Source organism: Mytilus trossulus, chromosome 10, assembly GCF_036588685.1.
Source record: "Mytilus trossulus isolate FHL-02 chromosome 10, PNRI_Mtr1.1.1.hap1, whole genome shotgun sequence".
In the NCBI taxonomy this organism is placed as follows: Eukaryota; Metazoa; Mollusca; class Bivalvia; order Mytilida; family Mytilidae; genus Mytilus; species Mytilus trossulus.
Genome location: NC_086382.1, coordinates 41,459,481 through 41,480,833, shown reverse-complemented (window position 1 = coordinate 41,480,833; position 21,353 = coordinate 41,459,481). Strand labels below are relative to the sequence as shown.

At 32.5% G+C, this 21,353-nt stretch overlaps 1 protein-coding gene across 2 annotated transcripts; it reads right to left on the bottom strand.

Moving 5' to 3' along the window:
* Window positions 1-5,683: 5,683 nt before the first annotated feature.
* On the bottom strand, window positions 5,684-21,152 carry LOC134687361 (uncharacterized). Of its 2 annotated transcripts, XM_063547598.1 has the most exons (6): window positions 21,074-21,152; window positions 16,448-16,625; window positions 13,264-13,404; window positions 12,318-12,751; window positions 10,467-10,635; window positions 5,684-10,015 (listed from the first exon to the last, which is right to left on the bottom strand). In XM_063547598.1, exons 3-6 carry the CDS (start codon window positions 13,349-13,351, stop codon window positions 5,781-5,783), a joined length of 4,926 nt encoding a protein of 1,641 aa, XP_063403668.1. In that variant the 5' UTR covers window positions 13,352-13,404; window positions 16,448-16,625; window positions 21,074-21,152; the 3' UTR covers window positions 5,684-5,780. The 2 variants fall into 2 exon arrangements, with proteins under 2 accessions (XP_063403668.1, XP_063403669.1); XM_063547599.1 differs by lacking the exon at window positions 16,448-16,625.
* Between the last annotated feature and the right edge of the window lie 201 nt (window positions 21,153-21,353).

Sequence of the window (21,353 nt, the reverse complement as noted above, 5' to 3'; positions counted from 1 at the left end):
CGCTAACATGTTTAACCCCGCCACATTATTTATGTATGTGTCTGTCCCAAGTCAGTAGCATGTAATTCAGTGGTTGTCGTTTGTTTATGTGTAACCTATTTGTTTTTCGTTTTTTTTTATATAAATAAGGCTGTTAGTTTTCTCGCTTGAATTGTTTTACATTGTCTTATCGGGGCCTTGTATAGCTGACTATATGCGGTATGGGCTTTGCTCATTGTTGAAGGCCGTACGGTGACCTATAATTGTTAATGTTTGTGACATTTTGGTCTTTTGTGGATAGTTGTCTCATTGGCAATCATACCAGATCTTCTTCTTTTTTATATACAAACGTTTTTGTTAGGACGATGACAAATGTATTTAAAGTACTATAAACACAATAGAACGTGTTTTGTTTACCGCTCTCGGTTTAATCACAAATAAGACTGTTGAAAACATTCCTGGTGCTTTACTGAACTTGTGAAAATGAAATCATTCCATCAATTGGTTATTGTGCTAAATTATTTTAGTTGAAATTTTACAAATGTTTTTTTTTGTAATGTTTAACACATTCCCAACAATTGCTCATGCAAAATGCCATTTAATGGAGAAAGGAAAAGGAAAACTCTGTGCCTGGTGTTGAGTGAAATTGGAACACACCAAACATGTAGACAAGAAAAAGAAGAGATTGGGGCTACCAGTACTTGCTGTGAACCTGATGACAAGAGGAAATGTTCTGCCAGAAAGAGACATACGTACTTGTGAAACTAAAACAATATCAAATCTTTAACTGTATGAAATTATTGATGTGGGCGTTGGTACAAGGAACGGGACTTCAAGCCAAGATCACCATTTATAGCAGTATCTACCTGTCTATCAAACAGCTGCGCCATGAGTGCATGATACGTCCGTCATATTTTCAAAGAATAAAGTTCAATTACTTCTCAATGTCATATTAGCTAATGTATGAAAATCAAAAGTTAACTTGCATCAATAGATATAAACAATTCACCAAAGTTTTATGATATTGCCGAAAGCATTTTTGAGTTATTATTAAAAAAACAAACTTATAAATCCCCCTATCTTATGAATAAAACCTTATGACTTGGAAATGTAAATTGTAAAATTTGTAAAATTATAAAGAAAGCTTACATCAATAGATATAAATAATTCATCAAAGTTTCATAAGAATTGCTGAAAGCATTTTTGAGATATTGTCTGAAAAGTGGAAAATCCCCCTTTTTGACTCACCTGACCCGAAGGGCCAAGTGAGCATTTCTCATCACTTTGGTCCGGCGTCCGTCGCCTGCCGTCGTTAACTTTTAAAAAAATCTTCTCCTCTGAACTAATGGGCCAAATTTTACCAAACTTGTCCACAATTATCAATGGGGTATCAATTTAAAAAAAAATGTGTCCGGTGACCCGGCCCGCCAACCATGATGGCCGCCATGACTAAAAATACAACATAGGGGTAAACTGTAGATTTTTGCTTATATCTCTGAAACCAAAGCATTTTGAGCAAATCGACCTGGGAGGGGGGGGGATTTTTATTCAGGTCAAGTTCTATCTACACTGAAATTTTCATATGAATTGGACAACCCTTAATTGGTTATTTTAAGAAAATTTTACAGCTTTTTGTTATTATCCTGAATATTATTATAGAAAGAGATAAACTGTTGTCAGCAATAATGAACAGCAAAGTAAGACCTAAAAATAAGTCAACATACCCAAGATGGTCAATTGACTCCTTAAGGATTTATTGCCCTTAATGTTCACTTTTAAACAACTTTCATGAATTTTATACATTTTTTAAAAATATTTTCATAGTATTTCCCACTGTAACTACTAGGCCAAGTTCATTATAGATAGAGATAATTGTAAGCAACAAAAATGTTCTTTAAAGTAAGATCTACAAACACGTTACCATCACCAAAACACTATTTTGTCATGAATTCATCTATGTCCTTTGTTTAACATGCACATATACCAAGGTGAGCGACACGTGCTCTTTAGAGCCTCTAGTTTTATGAATAAAATCCTGTATACTGCATACCTGCCAACTGTCACTATTTGCGGGGGATTTCCCCCATGAAGGCTCCGAAATGGAAATTTTGAAAGAGCAATTTTGTTCACAATTTTAAACAAAACATTTGATTTTACAAGGGCTATAGGATTGTAACAGAATGAAGAAGCCTAAAAACAACATTAAAATATATATTAAGGCCCCCTTGAAGGTATTGTAAGACTGTAAAAGCAATATTGCACGCTAAACTGCCATGGGCATTTTGAAAAGTTAACAGCCTAAACAGGTATGATACTGGAAATGTAAAATCTAGAATTAAAAAAACAAAAAGGAGTCCATGTCAAAAGATATAAACAATTCACTAAAATTATTTGCAAGTTGGTAAAAGCATTTTTGATTTTTGTCCGAAAACTGGAAAATTATCTTTTTTTAATGAATAAAACCCTATAAACTTAGAAAGGTAAAATCTAAAAAAAATTAAAACCAAAGGGAGCTCAAGTCAATAAATATAAACAATTCACCAAAGTTAAATGCAAATTGATAAAAGCGTTTTTGAGTTAAATGTCCCAAATATTGATGACGGACGGACAATGAAATTGAGACTGAAAATGTGTCAAAGAGACAACAACCCAACCATAGAGTAGACAAAAGCTGATGGCCAGCAATGGGTCGTCAATATGTATCTTTATTCTCATAAACCAAAGTACAATGCAGTATACCAAAATACATCCTGTAAACAGGCGTATAAAAAGTAGCACAATTCTGTTGTTGACTAAACAGGTCAGGACATGTATTTCCATTCTCTAAAGTTAACCTCAACCAAATGTGATAAAACTTAATCACAATGATAATTACTACAAAATACAGATCAAGTTTAAATTTTTGTGATGTCACTAAAACTATTCAAGAGTTTGCCTGTATGCTAAACTTTTGAGACTACAAGCCGGAAGAATAATTATTTAAAAAAGTTTAGTTGGAAAAGAAGAATTTTACTTGTAGTTTAGTGCACAGACTGCGAGTTATATGTCCTTTAACATATAGAAGAATTTCTAAATTTTTCAATTCAGTTCTCCAACTTATATGTAAGTTTACCTAAACAAAATGTTATGAATTGTATACTCAATACTTATTGCCACACAATCGGACCAAGTACACATTGCATCACTCTCAACATCCCTCAATTATGTCTTATTATAACTTTATGCAAGCAAGGTCATTATATGTGTCCAATGGAATTTATTTAAATAACGGAAAAAACCCATTGCTTTCATGTTTCACTTTGCGGTAAAAATTTCCTAAAAATCGCCATATTTGGACGGAGCCCGGTGATGAATTTGTATTCTATATTCATATCTGTAGATTTAATTTATAATTTTACTGAAGATTAAATGTATAATTTGCCCACTGTTAATTTTTGAAAAGTTTGAAAGATCAATTTATCATTGAAAGCATTATAAAATTAACTAGGTTAACAATGATAGATGGTTTGTATGCCGCTTTCAGCAATATTGTGATATTTCGAGATGTTTTGGATGCAATTAGATGTCCTGAATATTAGTTCTCAACCAACCAGAATCAACATTAAATATTATACAAATTGAAATTGGTTCCCTGGCCCAAAGGAGATATGTTAATTTGTTCACCATGTTTCCCCCGAAGTTAGTGTCCGAGGGAAAATGTGTCTGATTTAGGGTAAACAAATCTAGGGAAGCCGGTTAGTGTCAGGGTAGAGTTTTAATTTTAAACTAAGCTAACTTGTTTAAACGACTTAGCTAAGTTGTTATAACGACTTAGCATATTTATCTTGTTATAACAACTTAGCTAACTTGTTTTAACGACCTAGCTTACTTGTTTAAACAACTTAGCTAAGTTGTTATAATGAGTTAGCATATTTATCTTGTTATAACAACTTAGCTAACTTGTTTAACGACTTAGCTTACTTGTTTAAACAACTTAGCTAAGTTGTTATAACGAACAAGCATATTTATCTTGTTTTAACAACTTAGCTAACTTGTTTTAACGACTTAGCTTACTTGTTTTAACAACTTAGCTAAGTTGTTTCAACGACTCAGCATATTTATCTGGTTATAATATCTTAGCTAACTTGTTTTAACGACTTAGCTCACTTGTTATAACGACTTAGCTTACTTGTTATAACGACTTAGCTAATTTCACTCGTTATAACAACTTAGCTTATACTCGTTATTCATTCTTTGCTTCATTTACTTTTTATCTTACTATAATCATTGCTGTACTAATTTTGTAGAAATTAAAAATATTTCTCTGAATAAAAACTACAATATCTTAATCTTACTATGTTGGATTTAAACCTATTATAGTATTTGGATCAACAAATGTATGCATTATTTGACAGAGATCAGTTGTCATTATCAATAGCACAATTAATATTAATGCAAGTTAATTCCATCACGTCAAGTTATCGAAACATAAGTTTTGATAGCAATAGTTTAGTATGGTTATCAGAAAACAATTGCGACACATACTATGTTAAAAGAAAAGGCAGATAATTGAAAGCTTGCAATTCAGTCGTTCATTATAAAGTTACCAGTTTCCAACAACTGGCTGGCAAAATGTAGATTTCAGTTGTCTAATCAGGGAATGTATGAAAAAAGTTGTATGAAAAAAGTTAAGACAATATCATTAGAAGGATTGTTTTTGGTCATTTTTCGTATAAAAAACATGATATTTATATCTCATTTTAATTTTTTTTCATTGACTACATGTATGTTAGGTATCAGAATGTGTGTAGTTTATTTTCATGTTATTATTTGATCATAACTAATCATCTGATATGATGAGGATTGCAATAATAACAGTTATGCCTGGATTTTTTTCCCTAAAATAAAAAAAAAAAAATCCAAAAATTCAAAAGTGACCTTTTTTCAAACAAAATTAAAAAAAAATTAAAAAATATACCCTCTGAGATATTTTTGTCAAGAATGCATCAGATGCAATATTTTATAATGATCATCTTCGTTTATGCCAAAAAATATGGGAAAAAAAATTTTGAAGCCATAAAATTGGGTTATTTTGTGATTTTTTGCAAATCTTGATTTTTTGAAAAACATCAAATTTTAAATTTCAAATTTTTTACTTTAGATGAAAAAACTTTCGAAACTTTCAAATGTATTTTGAAACACTAATATATAAAAGCTGAAGAGCAAAAGAAAATTGGGGATAGATGTGTCCAGTGTATTGGGAAAAAAGCGGTAAAAAAGGGTAAAAATGGAGTTTTCATCGAGCATTTTTGGCGTTTTTCAACCAAAATCAGAGCAACTTGTTTCCATGGCAACCAACACTTCAAATTTTTAAATGAGTATTATTTTTGTTGTCAGTGCACCATTACTAACCCATGATCTGAAAATAAAGGATATCCATGAGTATGCATTTCTCATTTTCTTTGAAATCCTTTGATGCTTACAGAGAATGACTCTTAAGACTTAGATTGAACGTAAGTCATGAACAATTAAGCACACTTACGATCAATCTTAGTCGTAAGTATTTTTTTGGTAAAATCGACTCCAGAGCATTAGGTGGAATATATTCCACAACTTCTAATTTGATGATAATCCTTTAACTTTCACAGTGCTTGAGATCATGGTTCATTTATTGGTTATAGTTGTAATATAATCAGTTTTATTAAATCTAGTTGCAATACATACAATCTATGAACTACCAACAATTGAAAACCTTTGTTCAGTTCTATAAACAGTTAAATTTAATGAGCAAAGTAGATCATAAAAAGTATCTCATATCCATATTACCACGACTGAAATGGTGGTAAGTTGTCTGTATGAATGCACAGAATAGAACCACTGTCTTTAAAAGATGCCCAACAGAATATCTTCTTTGTTGACAATGTAGTTCCAGCAAGAATACCACATTCATTAACTAAATAATAAAGTTCAGACTTAGAAAACTTTATATCAAGTGTCACACTTCTGTCGTATAAGCTTAGGGTCTTTTTTGGATTAACGCATCCATATTCCTGACCTGACTGAACTTTGACGATGAATTTTTTTATACTAAGTGGATTCGGTTTAGGTCCCTCCCTTATTCCCTTCAGTGACGGATCAAAACCCCGTATAGTAACATAGCCAGGTTGCACAACAGGTTTTGTGTCTTTCATTTTGATTTCTATAGTGTATTCTTTTTGTAAAAGTTTGCACATGTGTTTATGTTTTTTCCAATGCTTTTTCTGACATTCTTTTGAACAGTATGTAGCTGTTCCACAATTACTACATTTCTTAAGCTGAAAGGATGAACGGTAACAGGAGCAACACGATTGGATTATTTGAACTGCTTTTCTGGGATGTTGGACTCCAGTGTTATTGTTTCTTCTTATATTTCTGTTAGTGATAATTGGGGGTCTTGAATACTCTAACCGTTCCTCTGCAAACTGTATATTGGCCAACATGGTTTCAATCTCAATCTTTACGTTGTCTTTCAAACCAATTTCAGAAGAATTTATAGCAAAAATGTCCGGCCCGGTATGATCTCGTATGGTGTTTCCATCAATAATAACAGAAGCCGAATAATTTGTTCCAATTCGTATTCCACCACATTTATTTTCAAAAATATCATTTCCTACTATATACGCCGATGATCTTGATTTAATCATCATTCCCCACAGCCAGTTATCTATAATTTTATTTCCAGAAACTTCGTAAGTACCACCATCCAATGACATCCCAGATAATCCATTCTGAATGATAGTGTTCTTGGTGATAATTGCTTGAGATGTGTCTTCCGACTTCATTTCAAGCATATGTCCACTATCCGAATTTAACATTCCACCACAAAATATTCCTTCCTGTCCATTGCCTTGAATAAGATTTCTACTTATTACTGCATAACCTCTTGGTGCAATTGCAATTCCATGAAACTGATTATCAATAATAACATTGTCTTCGACCTTTACCATTCCACCATTTCTTGCTTCAACTCCCATTTGCCTCATATTTTGTATTGTACAATGTCGAATTTCCAGACAAGCGTTATTTCCGTCAGCTAATACTCCCCCACCACCACATCTATACAAGACACAGTTTTGAACAATCAATTTACCTCCAGAGCCGACCCATATCCCTGGTGAACCGACCTGACCAGTGGCGAAATTGGCAAAACCTTGATTTTTCCCTTCTCTGTTACATTCTCCTGTATTTGTCACACACCCTGAGCCACCATTACACTTAGGAAAGTCATCACATCCTTTCGGTCCATTCGATATTTTACACCTATAAAATGTTGCAATTGCATCGGAGAGGACTCCTATTTGGGCACTTCCTGTCACAAATGACACATTTTCAAAATGAATATGTATTTGTTTTTCACGGTGAAATGATATAGTAAAGGAAGAATCGGGCTGTCTTGTTATGAGAAGGGAGTACTGCAGGTAAATTTCAACATTGTCTTCTATTCCTATGATCTGAAGACTTTGTGTTGTAACGACAGGATATAAAATCCTGTAATAGCCGCTCTTTAACAACAAAGTAGTGTTTGGACGTTGTTCTAATGACGATATTTCCAAACCAAGATCATCTGACTTTTGAATGATCTTGAAAACAACAAGAGGGTAATATATTTTCATTTTGTATTCTAGTAAACATTCATCATTAAGTTCAGCAGCAATACATGCCGAAGCGAGACCTACTTTTTCAAATTCAGCAGGCAAGTCACCGTTTCTCACTAAGTTTGCCATAGCATAAGCTTTCCAACAATGTGCTTTCCATTGTGCAGGAGCAAGAATAATACATTTTTCAGCATCTTTCAATGCATTTTCATAATCGTTTATTTTGAGGTACATTAAACTTCGATTGGAAAATAACCTTACATCGACGAGGTCTTCTTTGGAGAATCGTATACCTTCACTGTAATATTGAATTGCATCATGATATCTGTTATCCTTAAATGCTTCGTTTCCCTTCATCCTCAACATTTCTGTTTCATCTGTTAACAAAATTTCTCTCTTTTCAGACTGTAATGCCAAAACTGCTGACAAAGAATCCTGAATAACAGATCTTTCTTTCTCAAGTAGAGGGATCTTGACAGAAGTAAATTCTGTACATAAATCTTGTGGAATCTCGATAGCGGTCATAATATTTAATAGTTGCTCTTGATCAGCTAGGGCTTCATCCTGGCGTTGATGTACGCTATGAAATACCGCTGTTGTATGAAAAAGACGTGCAATTTCAATGTTCAAACATGAAAAGTCTATCTTTTTGTCCCTGGTAAAATTTTGTATATGGCTTTTTAAAGTATTTGAATTTAAAGCTATTTTACTCCATAGATAGAGAGATCCCCTTTCCGAGGCGTCGCTTTTGTCAATACATAATGCTTTATAAGGGGACAATGCAGATTCGAGTGCTTTGTTGATCATTCTAGCGGCAAAATGTAAAATTCTTCTGATATGATTTAAATCTTGTATGGTGTCTCTGATGACTTCTTGTACAAGTCTGTGAACCGACAATGCATCTTCTCGATATTGCTGGAAAAGCGAAAATCTTGTTAGTATTTCTGTGACTTGTTTTACCCCAAATGTATCTTGCAGTGCTTCGCAAATTTCTTCGTCTTCTACTGAAGGTGAACCATTATTGATAATTTGAACCGGTATATCGTCAGGAAATAAAAAAGAAGCGATTTCCATAATTTTAACAGCAGTTGTTCCTAGACCTTCCTCCTCAGATTGTTTTTGAATATACTCAATGTTTAACTGCCACGTAGTTCTTACAGCTAGTCTTGCTTTTCCAATGTTTTGGCTTGTCTTTACGTGTATAGCATTCAATAGCTTCTGTCGGAGTTTAGTAAATTTACCCATATACTGAATGAATGTACATTTTTTGGTCTTAATGTATGCTCCAGCTTGTTCGAGTGCAAGAGGCAACCCTCCTAGTTCCTCAATGAGTTCAAGGATTGTTTCATTCTCATCATTCTTGTTTTTACACGTTCGTGTTTTCATAAACATCAACCCTTCTTCTTTCGTCAGAACATCTAAGTAAAGGCAATTGCATTCATCTATCTGTAAGGATTCCTCTACTTGCTGTGGCTCTCTTCTGGATGTTATGAGTATATGCCCTAATGTGTTTCTCTTCCATGATCCCAGCAATAGCTCTTTTGTATTGCCTAAAAGCTCATCAGCATCGGCATTGTCAACAACTAAAAGCCACTGGGTTTGTAAAGAAGCTATCCATTTTAGAGTTCGAAAAAGTGTTTCTTTTGCAGTTTTGCCTATTGTATTTATATCAATTGCGAGATTTGATATTGATGTTTCTAACGTTTCAGTTGACTCTGCGGACACCCAAAACACACCACCTGGGTAAAATGTTTGAAATTGCCAAGAATATTCTATCGCTACTGTTGTTTTACCACATCCTCCCAATCCACACACCACAAATGTATACTGTTCCCCTTTTCTTTTCAAGAAATTTTCTTGAATGGATCCTATCTCACGTGTACGACCAACAAAAAATTTTATGCGGTCGGGTGGATAAAAATAAACTTTCCCTTCTGGTCTGACGCTTGACGTGTACTTTAGGTTTTCGATATCTTCTTTAATCTCAGATATATTCTCATTAGTGCTGTTAAGATTTTCTGTCAAAGAGTAGACGTTTTCTTCCATTTCCTTTGTTTGTGTATTCAAGTTTTTAATCCCATCTAGTGCCTTTTGTAAAGTTTTACTAGAATCTTCAATCTTCTTGATATTTCGTTCTTGTATACTCGTTATACAAGTAGTTTTATCAATTAATCCTGAAATATCTTCTTGAGCTTTGGCAATAGTGTTCGAATATATTTGTTGATTGCTTTCAATTTGCTGAAAGCGCAGAGTGAAAGTGCTTAAATCATCTTGTACTGTGAGCAACTCAATTTCTACTTTTTGAAAGTTTTCATCTGTTTCATCTATAGCCTTCAGGACATACTTGGCGAGTGCCTTAGTATGTTTTGTAATTTCCTCCAATAAATCAAGTCCTATTGTGTTCCCTTGTAAAAACTGTATACCTAGATTAAAGAAAAATATAAATACCAGATTTATGATTATAATAACTTGTTCATCCTTTGTAATGCATAAACGATCACACAATGGCACATATGTAATAACCTAATTCAGAGACAACATGGACAATAAAGCGCATGTATTGTCCATCTGGAACTTTAGGTTGGCCTATAGAAATGAACCGATTATAATTCCAAAAAAAAAAAAAAAAATTGAGAGCATTTCGGAATTGACTACATCTAAATTGTGACTTCTTTTCTGTATCTTTTCTGTGTCTTTCGGGTGGTCATTTCTACTCTTCCAAATCAATATAAAATTAGGACGTTTTACAATTAACAAAGGTACTGCAATACATACTAATTGTCAAAGTCGGGTAATTTTGCCATAGGAAAGAAGATATGGATCTGATGAAAACTAGAAGATCAAACCTCAAAACTTATTTAAAACTTAGATTACCGTTTGATTCCCAGATCTGCAATTCTCCTAATATGCTATTTTCATCTCTAGCTGATAATGTTAGATTCTTTATCAACTGATGCATCATTTGGAAAGACGAAAGATATTTTATCGAGTCCCATTCTGTAAAATCACAATGCGCCCAAGGATTTCTTATATCTGATCGTATCTGAAAATAAAGTAAATTACATGACACGCAATGATTCGATTTCAATCATGTTTACATTTATACTGAACATTTTCTATAGATTTTACGAGTTCATGATACGATCAAAGGTGGATAGTATATGAATTTAACGAACACAATTTATATAAATTACTAACAGATTTTCGAAATTTACACAGTTTTCTTTAATAAAACAATTATTTGTATTTTATAAGAAAGGGTATCTGGTAGCGTTTCATACTTTGGTGCCATGTTGTCACTTCCCAGTTAATTTTACAAGTTTTCTGGTCAAAGTTTTTTATGATAGTTCGTTGCAACCCCCAAATGTTTGACGGATTCGAACAGAATAGAATCTTATCATATTTTCTTGAAACTTTGAAATACTTGGCCCTTAGATAATAATATTTAGTGTAGTTCACAAATAATGCAAGTCAGGTTTGAGTTATAGTCTTTAGTTATTTATGTTTATTTGCTTTTTATTAATCTCTTTATTTGTCTATGAGCAGTTATAGTTTTTGGTCGTATGAATCTTGACGTGATTTAGTGTTTTAGCTTATCCTAGCTATAACACAATATTTTTTAGGAATTGCTCGCGCCAAGTCACGAATATTCCGGTATATTTTTACCCGATTCGTTGGTTGATAGCGTTTGATTATGTCAGTTTTATAAACTTCCCTCTTTCAATTGCTAGTGTATTCAAAGTTGCAAGAATAGTAATGCCTATGTGCCACTTTTCGCGAGTTATATTAATATTTTAGATTCTGTATTCAAGCAATAATTAAACTCTACAAGTTAAAGAAACAAATTTAAATAAATCAATGAACCGAGAAGATAGCACAATATTGAACGTGAAAATAGAATCATCACATTATGCAATTTGAAACGTCAAAATACACTTAAATTTTGATATCTTATGACCTGTAGAAAATAGCCAATGCTTTCATCAACATTGTAAATGAAGGATGTGTAATACGGGCACATATCCGTCTCATAGATGTTTATTTGTTTCTTATTATGTGTTTTCCCTACCATTCTACTGTCTATAGTTTGTTGTAAAATAGATATTTAAGGGAGTTTTAGTTATATATAAAACCAGGTGCAACCATATAAATCCTCAAGTTTCTACTAATTGTTATTCCTATAATACTTTGGCGATTTAACCCTTTGTGCATTCATTGTTTAAGCATAGTTTATCAATATGTAGTTGCCGATGATCCCAAGAGGTGAGTTGCCAAGTTAAAATGTCATAACTCTCATCAGCACTCTGGTTGAACAAGAGTTAATGGTAACGTCTTACTGCTTGTAGAGTTAGACTTTGGTTGGCATACTTGTTTTGTTTGTATAAACTTTTAAAGATAGTTACCACAAAATTGTATGTTTTGTAGTGAAACAAATAATGTTTGGCGGGTAAAATGCTCCTGAATAGCTAGAAGGAAAAATTTGAGCAAATGAAAAAAAAACGCTTTGTATATTTGATGCGTCAGTCTTTCGGGATCAACATATCATACAAAATAGAAACGCCATATGGCATTCAACAACAGTAATGAAAAATTTCAAAACTTCTAGGAAACAGATTAATAAATAATACATAGGAATGACAAAAGGCGCATCTTCAACTTGATTCTGCGCACTGTTAAATGTTATGATTATGATAATGATTGACTTCTATCTTTTATTATACAAACCTTTTCTGCAACCTTTTTAACATTAGGTGGAAATTTATCTATGTTTATCAGGAGGCCAAGAAGTGCTGAGGAGTCACATGTGTGGTCGAACCCAGTGAAGTGGGCCATATGAGTAACCAAAAACAACTTTGAAAAGTCAACTCCATTTTGTATATCATAATTGTAACTAGGGAAATCTTTCTTTCCGCGGATATATGGTATGTTTTTATTGTTATTAACTGCTTCGTAATTGAGATCTCTGTTAGTAGGAAGATATTTCTTTAAATGATTTGGAAATACTTGTGTATGTATGCTATGACTCAGCTTCATAGAACTGTACAATCTGTTTATAACTGCAGCAACATATTGCCTTAAAGCAGGTGCAACGATAGAATTTAGACAAATACCAACTATCAGCCATCTCTTTTTTTCGTCGTCTAAATCAGGTTTGGAAACTGTAAATAGATTTATAGATTTATGATAAAAGAGAACAAGTTTTCCCCCATTGATTATATATAGTCTTTGACAATAAATAGTTTGTGAAACTAATTAAACAGTTTTTCTTTTTTTTTTTTAATCATTATTTGTCTCCCTCCATTCATAGTATTGATTATCTGTTTATTTTGAGTGAGTAAAACTAATAAAAAAATGAACTTTCTGAAGCTTTTCAACTTTACAACAGCTATTACAACAATCCCAAAGCAGTCAAGCAATGGTTTTAAATCATTTGATTTGATACATGGTTTTGAAAAAAAACCTTTTTTTTTTATCAAAATTACTTTTACAAGATGATGCATAACATTACAAGTTATTCATAAAATTGCAAACTAGTATTAGCTTATTCATAAAAAAACAGACAAATATGTAGGTCTTTCAGTTATGTTCCCTTAAAATGTAAAAAACAACAAACAACAAACTAATATTTCAACAATACTATTTTTGTATAAAGCTGTCACTTGTTATTTACCTTGGAATGTAGAACCAGGAATCTGCAAAACTTCAGCTGTTAATTCGGCAGGAATCTTGTCCTTTAATTGTATATAGTGGCAGTCCATTTATAATCACTCAAACTTTTGTATCTTATTATGGATAATCAAATGCATGTTTTCTAAAAAAGACAAAATAACAAAATATAATTACATTAGATGTATGATTCACTATAATACGTTATCCTGATTGACTAACTACACATCACGTGTTATCCCTTAAGAAATTGTATTACTCAGTAAAACTTTTCATGCATGATAACACGAGGTCCCACAATAAAGTGCACAGGTGAATTAAATAAAAAAATAATGATAAAATTCGTATTTTCATCATCCGAGCTAAAAAATGTAATTATAAGTATTGAATGCTTCTTTTTGTTACATTCATAGGGTTGTGAAAGCGTTGACCGTGCGCACATTTTGAAACAAAATGTACCTCGGTCAACGTATTTACACCCAAATGAAGTTACGCAAAGAACCATTCAATTCTTAAATATGAATTTAAAGAGATTGCATCAAAGCGTTTTCATGTTTTATTAACGGACCTCTCGCTGTCTGTCAGGATCCCATCCACCTGACCAATGACCATTTTATCACTGCAAAAACTTGTTGGTGTTTTTTTCTCTGTGTTGTCTTTTTTAATTGACTATCGAGTAATCAGCACATATTCAATGTTTTCAAAATTTCAAAAAGTCCTCTCCGTCTAGAAGTATGGTTCTTTCTTATCTCTCCGAACATTTTGTTCCGAATGCATTTGTATGTACATAATTCTTGACTTGATCCGTCGTTTGATATTTGGAGTCTACACATATTAACGCGTCCGTAATATGTTAAAAAAAAGATAATAATTTATAGAAACTCGTGGAAATTGAAAAAAATACCAATGAGACAGGTTTTTACAAAAAACGTTATAAATTAGCATCTATAAGTCATTGTTAGGCCTGCAACAATGAACAAAACCCTTGTAGTTTAACAAGGCACGAAAATGACTGAAATGGCAAATTTAAAACAATTTAGACGTAAAAACTGACGACCTGTTAAACATGTTAATTGAAATGAATACAATATAAAAACAAAAAGGAAACTATGAATTGCAAGCATCTTACTTCGTTCAACGCATCATTGTTAATGTGTCAACAGCTACTTTTGTCACAAAAATACCACACATTTGAAAAAAACATTACCTAATATATGCAACTGATTATTTTTTTCATTTTGTTCTTTATGTATTTTAGTGCAGCAGATATTGGGAACCTTCTTGGATAGCCAAAATTGTCACGACTTTGTTTTACATTTTACATGTTAGTTTATTTATTACATATATACACACCAACTTTATTGTTGTTTTTGTTTGATAACATGGGTTGTCCTAAGAACACAAATAAAATTGAGTTCCCTTAGATATTTAAATACAAAGGCAAACTGATTATTAAAGGGAAATATTATGAGCAAATATCTTTTATCCATAAACTTAGCAGTTCAATATGTCAAAGCCGTAGCTGAATATCGTGTATTGTAAAGATCTAGACAGTAACGTACATCCCTAAATCAATAATTAATGTATTTTTTAAAACCCTAGCATTAACCGAAAGCGTATTGGAATCATGCACCCCATACAGATGATACACACATGAAACTATATTGAAACGTTTAAGGCGAAAATTTGTAGAAGCGAAAGATGAAACATTTAAAAGTCAGAAGGTTCGAGTTCTGACATTTGAAACAATTATGAAAATATTTAATCCCAGACATAACCTGTTAAACATTATAAACGAAGTTCAAACGGGATATTTTCTCAAACCAAAATACCGTACATACGTATTCATATCAATTCCAAGCTATATAATCGCTGATAATGCCTGCTCTCGTCTCAAAGCTGTGATACGAGGATTACGGAGCGACGGAGCAGGGTGATATAGAAGGGAAGGGCGATAATCAATATTTCCGTAAAAATTAGGGCGTAATATATCTCTTTTTTTATGAAAGGTTTCTTAAGGTGTCACACCACCACTCCCTCCAATTTAGAACCTATGTGAAAGTAGGCCTACTCGGAAAAAAATGGTGCATTTGATGTCATTTTTTACTTAAACTAACCAACAAATTGCCAGAAATGAAACTGTTGGTGAAAGAAAAATATATTTAGACCATTTTGAGCAAAAGTTGGTAGTCTGACACCTCAAGGTTGATAAAAGCATACGGAATCTCAATCCTTCTGAATTTGATATAATCTTATGAGTTATTTGATTCCAGTTGCGAATGATAGATATATCTTAATAAGATTGACGGAATACTTGTATCGATGGAAGAATTTACAAAAAGGTTTTGATTAATTTGTAAACACGAAATCCCTGACATGATTATTGTGAAGGAAACAAAAGTTGTCAGCTGTGTATTTGTATTGCATAAGCCACATTCAGGTATAAAGTAACAACAACAAAAGAATGACGTTACAATGAAAGTTCCTTACCGACGTCCGCAGGACGTCACGCTAAAGTTCGTGAGTTTCTCAACAATGATATTTAACAGTTAAACATAGATCACTTCGTTGAACGGTTCACTAAAATCTAAAAGGTCACTGTAATCACGGGTGTATCGAAATATTTTAGAAATATAATATTAGGGTTCAAAAATTTATGATCCAGACAAAAGTTTCCATTCCGTGTTTATTTTGTTGATGTATACTCTTATGTACTATACAGTTCCACCACTTTGATTTTGAATGTATAATTTAGATCATAGAAATATGATTTTGTCTAATTTGAACCGACATTCGACGAGCATTGATTCTAAATAATGAAGTGTTCTCAAATAACATCAAAGTTTTCTGGCGTTCAATATCTATGAGTTCATATATCATGACTTCTGCATTTATTTGACAACTTTCCCACAGTGAATAGATACTTATATATATATATATATATGATATAGTGTGTATGCCAATGAATCATGAGGTAAATTCATATTAACCAATACGATATCATATATCATGACTTTATGACTGCATTTATTTGGCAACTTTACAACAGTGAATAGATAATTATATCTATATAATATATATAAAGTATGTATGTCAAGAATAAAATTATGTACTAAGTGATTAGATTGAAAATATCATACACAAATGTCTTATATCTTTCACAATAACGCATTAAAATATGAATTTACCTCATGATTTACCGAAATACTCTTCTTTCTCGTAATAATCATTCATTCTGTGTGTTATAATACACGTTTACTACTGTGTATCTCAGCTGTGTATACTGCACGGTAAGGACAAATAACTAATAACACGTCATTTCAGCACTAAATCTTAGTGTGAATATGGCATGACGCAACATTAAATCTAGAATAAAAATATGTATACTGAAACTAGGTGTGTTTATTCCCTAAACAAAGTAACATAACTTTATTTTGTATTATGCTAATTTTCATCATGGAAAACTTTCTCCACAATCAGGGTTTCATTAAGAAATGAAAAAAAGTTTGACATTTGTGATACGATTTAAAAAGCTACCAATGTATAACATGTATAAGTTTAAGTTGCAGTATAAAAACAATATCAGGTCAATGTCATTAAAAATATATAATTTGTTGTACTCGGCGCAAAACGAGAGAACGGCTCGGTAGAACCTCGCCCTTCTCCATTTTCGCAGCCTCATACAAAAAAAATATATTTGTCTTTCATTGGCGTTATACTGAATATTAAGCGATTTAGGCGTGAACTTTCTGATTGTATATAAAAAAGGGGACTATGATGATGTATATTGTGGGTACAACGTGGATGAAGCTACAGTATAAAACAGGTGTAAGGTCGTTAACATGGGCATGGAAAGTGTACGATGACATTTATTTTGCAGATGTTTTTCTCGACAACGACGAAAGTCGTCGATAGGTAAACATAGGCCTGTACTGCTTTCCCGCTGTAGTTAACACTTGTTTCTGCTCTAGTTAGTTTTAGGCAAGTCCTAATCTTTTAGCTTATATAGTCGTGTTTTACTCCAGAATTTTTACTCTGATTAACACAAATCTCTCGGAGAGGGGGACCTGGAGCAGTTGATTGGCATGTCACTTTATAAAGTGACTAGATTATTGAATTTTAAATACATTTATATTTCAGAAATTATAAACTTTTCCTAAATTATGAATTTCAATAGGGACAAAAGAGCTTTTTTCATTACCAGCATCCGTGGACCGTTGTCTGTGAATGTTGTCCGCCGTCTGACCTCGTCGTGATTTTTTCGTGTACTTTTGCCAAAAATAGTCTACTCTGAAACTAGTGAACCAATGGAGTAGGTTCAGTCAGACCCTATTTTGCTCCCAAAAATTTAGCAGTTTTGTAAAGTTGTGTAAATGTAATCTTTTCGATATTTATTGGAAATAAGAATGTTTCTGCTACACAAATATGGGCTGTTTTTGATAATACAATGCACATATATCGGGTACTAACATCATTAAGTCATGCTAAATTACTGAAATCTTCACAACTTTAGCATTTTAGTTAAATTTTGGATGGTTTCAGTCTTAAATGAAAGTGGCCACATCCATGTTCATTCATAATATTTAAATGTAAGTTGCATTTGATGATAAAACATAACATATATAAAGGTTGAGGATGAACACGGATGCCGCCATTTTCATTTTTGACAAAAACCATCTGAAAAGTGACGTTTTTTGGCATATTTGATAGATTTTTCATATTTAAGCTTGAATCTGAGGGTTTAATACGACTTAATTAGTTAAAATCTGTCACATACTCTAACTGAGTCAATTGAAATAGACACTTTAAAAGTTTAAAAAGTGTCTAAAATCTTTCGTTAGATGAACCTGAAATTTGAGGCCAAAATCGATCTTTACCGGACCTCCTCCTTTGACCAAGTTTTGCAAAAATCAACATTTGTGTGTCTTTAGTATAAAAATGTATCTGTTGACCCTGCCTGCCAACCAAGACGGCCGACATGGCTCGTACACTTCAATAAAATAGTGTTTCTTGGCTTTCAGGCTGAATTTTATTTCCGGTCCAAATCATAAATAAAGGATATTTTTTTAATCTTCCCTTTCAATAATTGTCAAAGTGTTAAAAAAAGGAGTATTTATAATTTTCGAGTCCTTTAACTGCTGTTTGTGGACTCTCACTCTTTCGATTACAGTAACGTCACAGGTCGTCTGGTGAACCGTAGGAGATGCGGTGAAAGTGCTTACAGAAACAATGTTCGATTTATAATGTGATTTTTTTGTGTTTTTTTTAATTTTTAAACTATACATGTATTATCTGTACCAAGGACTTTTTATTTATCAAAATATTTATATATATATGCAATAGGAGAGACAGAGACATAAAGTGCTGACAACTGGGCTGGTGATACCATCTGGGACAAAACGACTGCCAACAGTGGCATCGACTCCTTGGTATTAATAGTTATCAAAGGTTCACGGATTATAATTAAATACGCCAGACGCGCGTTTCGTCTAAGTCAAAGACATAAGACTCATCAGTGACGCTCAAATCAAAATAATCATGAAACCAAACGAGTACAACGTTGAAGAGCACTGAGAACCCGAAATTCCAAAAAGATGTGCCAAATACGACTAATGTAATCTATTCCTGGGATTAGAATATATTTAGTTTTTCGATAACTTCAAAGTTATAAACAAGAAATTTATAAAATGACTAGTGGCATATAATTGATATTCATGTCAACACCGAAGTACTGACTACTGGTCTGGTGATACCCTCGGGGACAAAACGTCCACCAGCAGTGGCATCGACCCAGTTGTGTAAATAGTTAACTTGTGTTCATCATGCTATATTATGAGGTCGAGAAATTAATGTGATATAACTAAAGACTATGTTGAAGATTGAATCTGAAACTGATCAGATATTGATTTTTTTTACAGATGATTTTAAAAGATTGGGTTTATTTTTCTACTTTTACCGGTTTGGGACCACCGTGATTATGTTGACTATTCTGTTACTTTTGTGTGCTTGTAAATATAATTTTGAATAAAATAAGAAAAGGTGCTATACAACTATTTAACAGTGGAGATTACAAACAGGAGCTAGTGATTTTCTTTTGTCAGGAGCCTCCTGGTAGATTCAATGCTGCTAATAGATGAAACTGAGGAGGATAAGGCATTCATTCAAATCCCTGATTATCCTCGGGTAGAATGAATCTTTCCTTACATTGTGGAATCTGGAAAGAGTTTGTGCCTATATTTCTTGAGATCTTGTCCGGTGGTACGAGTTTGTGGCTCGCTACAACATTGACCTCCCGATTGTTGATCCTATACAGCATTGATAGACGTGCGTTTTTCCTTCTTTCCTATAATAGTGTCCACTTTAGTTGTTCTTTAGAAAATCCGGTTAATAATAATAACTTGCACTCACCAAAATGTATTGAAATAATGCACCACATAAAGATGGTTAAAACATTAAACTATATTATAATGTTTAAGGCAGAAATTTGAAGAAGAAAAAAATGGCACATTTTGAAATCAGAAGGTGCGAGCTCTGACAATTAAAACAGTTCTGAAAATATCAAGTCAAAGATAATCTGTACAACAATATAGCCAAAGTTCCAACGTGAATTTTCTTAAAAACCTAAAATACCGTACACACGTATTCATATCAACTAACAAGCTCTTTAACCAATAATTTCGTTGATAATGGCTGCTCTCGTCTCAAATCCGTAATACGAGGATTACGGAGCGACTGATCAGAGTGATATAGTTGTAGGAAAGGACGATAATCAATATTTCTTTAAAAATTAGGGCCTTATATATCCCTTTTTTATACAAAAAATTCAAAAGGTTAACAAAAGCATTCGGAATTTCAATCTTGAGACCCTCTGATTTTGATGTATTTGTATGAGTTATTAGATGCAAGGTGCGATGATAGATATATTTTAGTTATACTGACGGAATAGATGGAAGAATTCAAACAAAGATCACTCCGTTCACTGAAATCTCAAACAGGTATACAGAGCTACTTTTGTATAGGTCTTATTTCTGTACTAAAAATATGTAGTACTAGAAATCTACTTTTAATATTCAGTACTATTTTGTTACTCTAAAATTATTGTAATATTTAGGTACCTGCATTTTACAGTACTTTATTTGTACTTGAAATTTAGGTACTACAGATTTTTGGTTACTACCGTTACATTATCAGCATTTTGAAAGTTTTTCTATTTCAAATCTCTTAAAATTATGATTTTCAAACATGGAATAATGTTTTATTTCTGTACCAAAATATTTAGTACAAATCAAGTACTGTTGAATACAAGTACCTTAATATTACACTAGTTTTAAAGTAAGGAAATAGTACTAAATTATAAAAATAAATGTCCAGTACTACATATTTTTAGTACAGAAATATCACCTCTGCAAAAGTACCTGTGTAGGGAAAGATTTTAGAAATATTACATGAGGGCACCAAAATTTATGATTCAGACAAAAGTTTCCATTCAGGCTGTGTTAATTTTTTAGATGCACACCCTTATGTACTATGCAGTTTCACCACTTTGATTTTGTATCTTTATTTGATCAAAGAAAAATGAGTTTGTATTGTTCGAACCAACATCCGACGACCAATAAACATTATATTTCTAGCGTACAATATCTATGAGTTCATAAATCATGACTTCTAAATTTATTTGACATTTTTCCTTTAATGAATACTGTGTATGTGTCAATAAATAAAATGATGTACTAAGTGAGAAGATTGCAAAATTATTAATATACACAAAAAATGTCTTATATCTTTAACAATAACGCAATACCATATTAATTTACCTCATGATTCATTGTAATACACAACTCATCTTCCTCGTGACATGTTAGATAAATAACTATTGTTGACAGTTGAGAATCGATAGTCTACAATTGATACATTTAAATAAGGGACCTTCTCAAAAGAGTAGAACTAATTATTTATTTACTCGGTACATAAGTATTTTCAAACATTGCTGCACATGCTCGGATCCAGCCATTAAAAAAAAAAGAGGGGTGTTCTTACATCTGGAACACCATGAAACATTTATATGATTTAAAAAAAATTGAAAGCTATGGGGGA

What these genes read in the sequence shown, in the direction of transcription:
- LOC134687361 (XM_063547598.1), bottom strand. Translation starts at nt 13,351, where the DNA reads ATGGACTGCCACTATATACAATTAAAGGACAAGATTCCTGCCGAATTA. An exon ending in TTAAAAAGGTTGCAGAAAAG is followed by an intron (nt 10,636 to 12,317) that starts GTTTGTATAATA and finishes CTTTATTTTCAG; the next exon opens with ATACGATCAGATATAAGAAA. An exon ending in GCAGATCTGGGAATCAAACG is followed by an intron (nt 10,016 to 10,466) that starts GTAATCTAAGTT and finishes TCTTTAATCTAG; the next exon opens with GTATACAGTTTTTACAAGGG.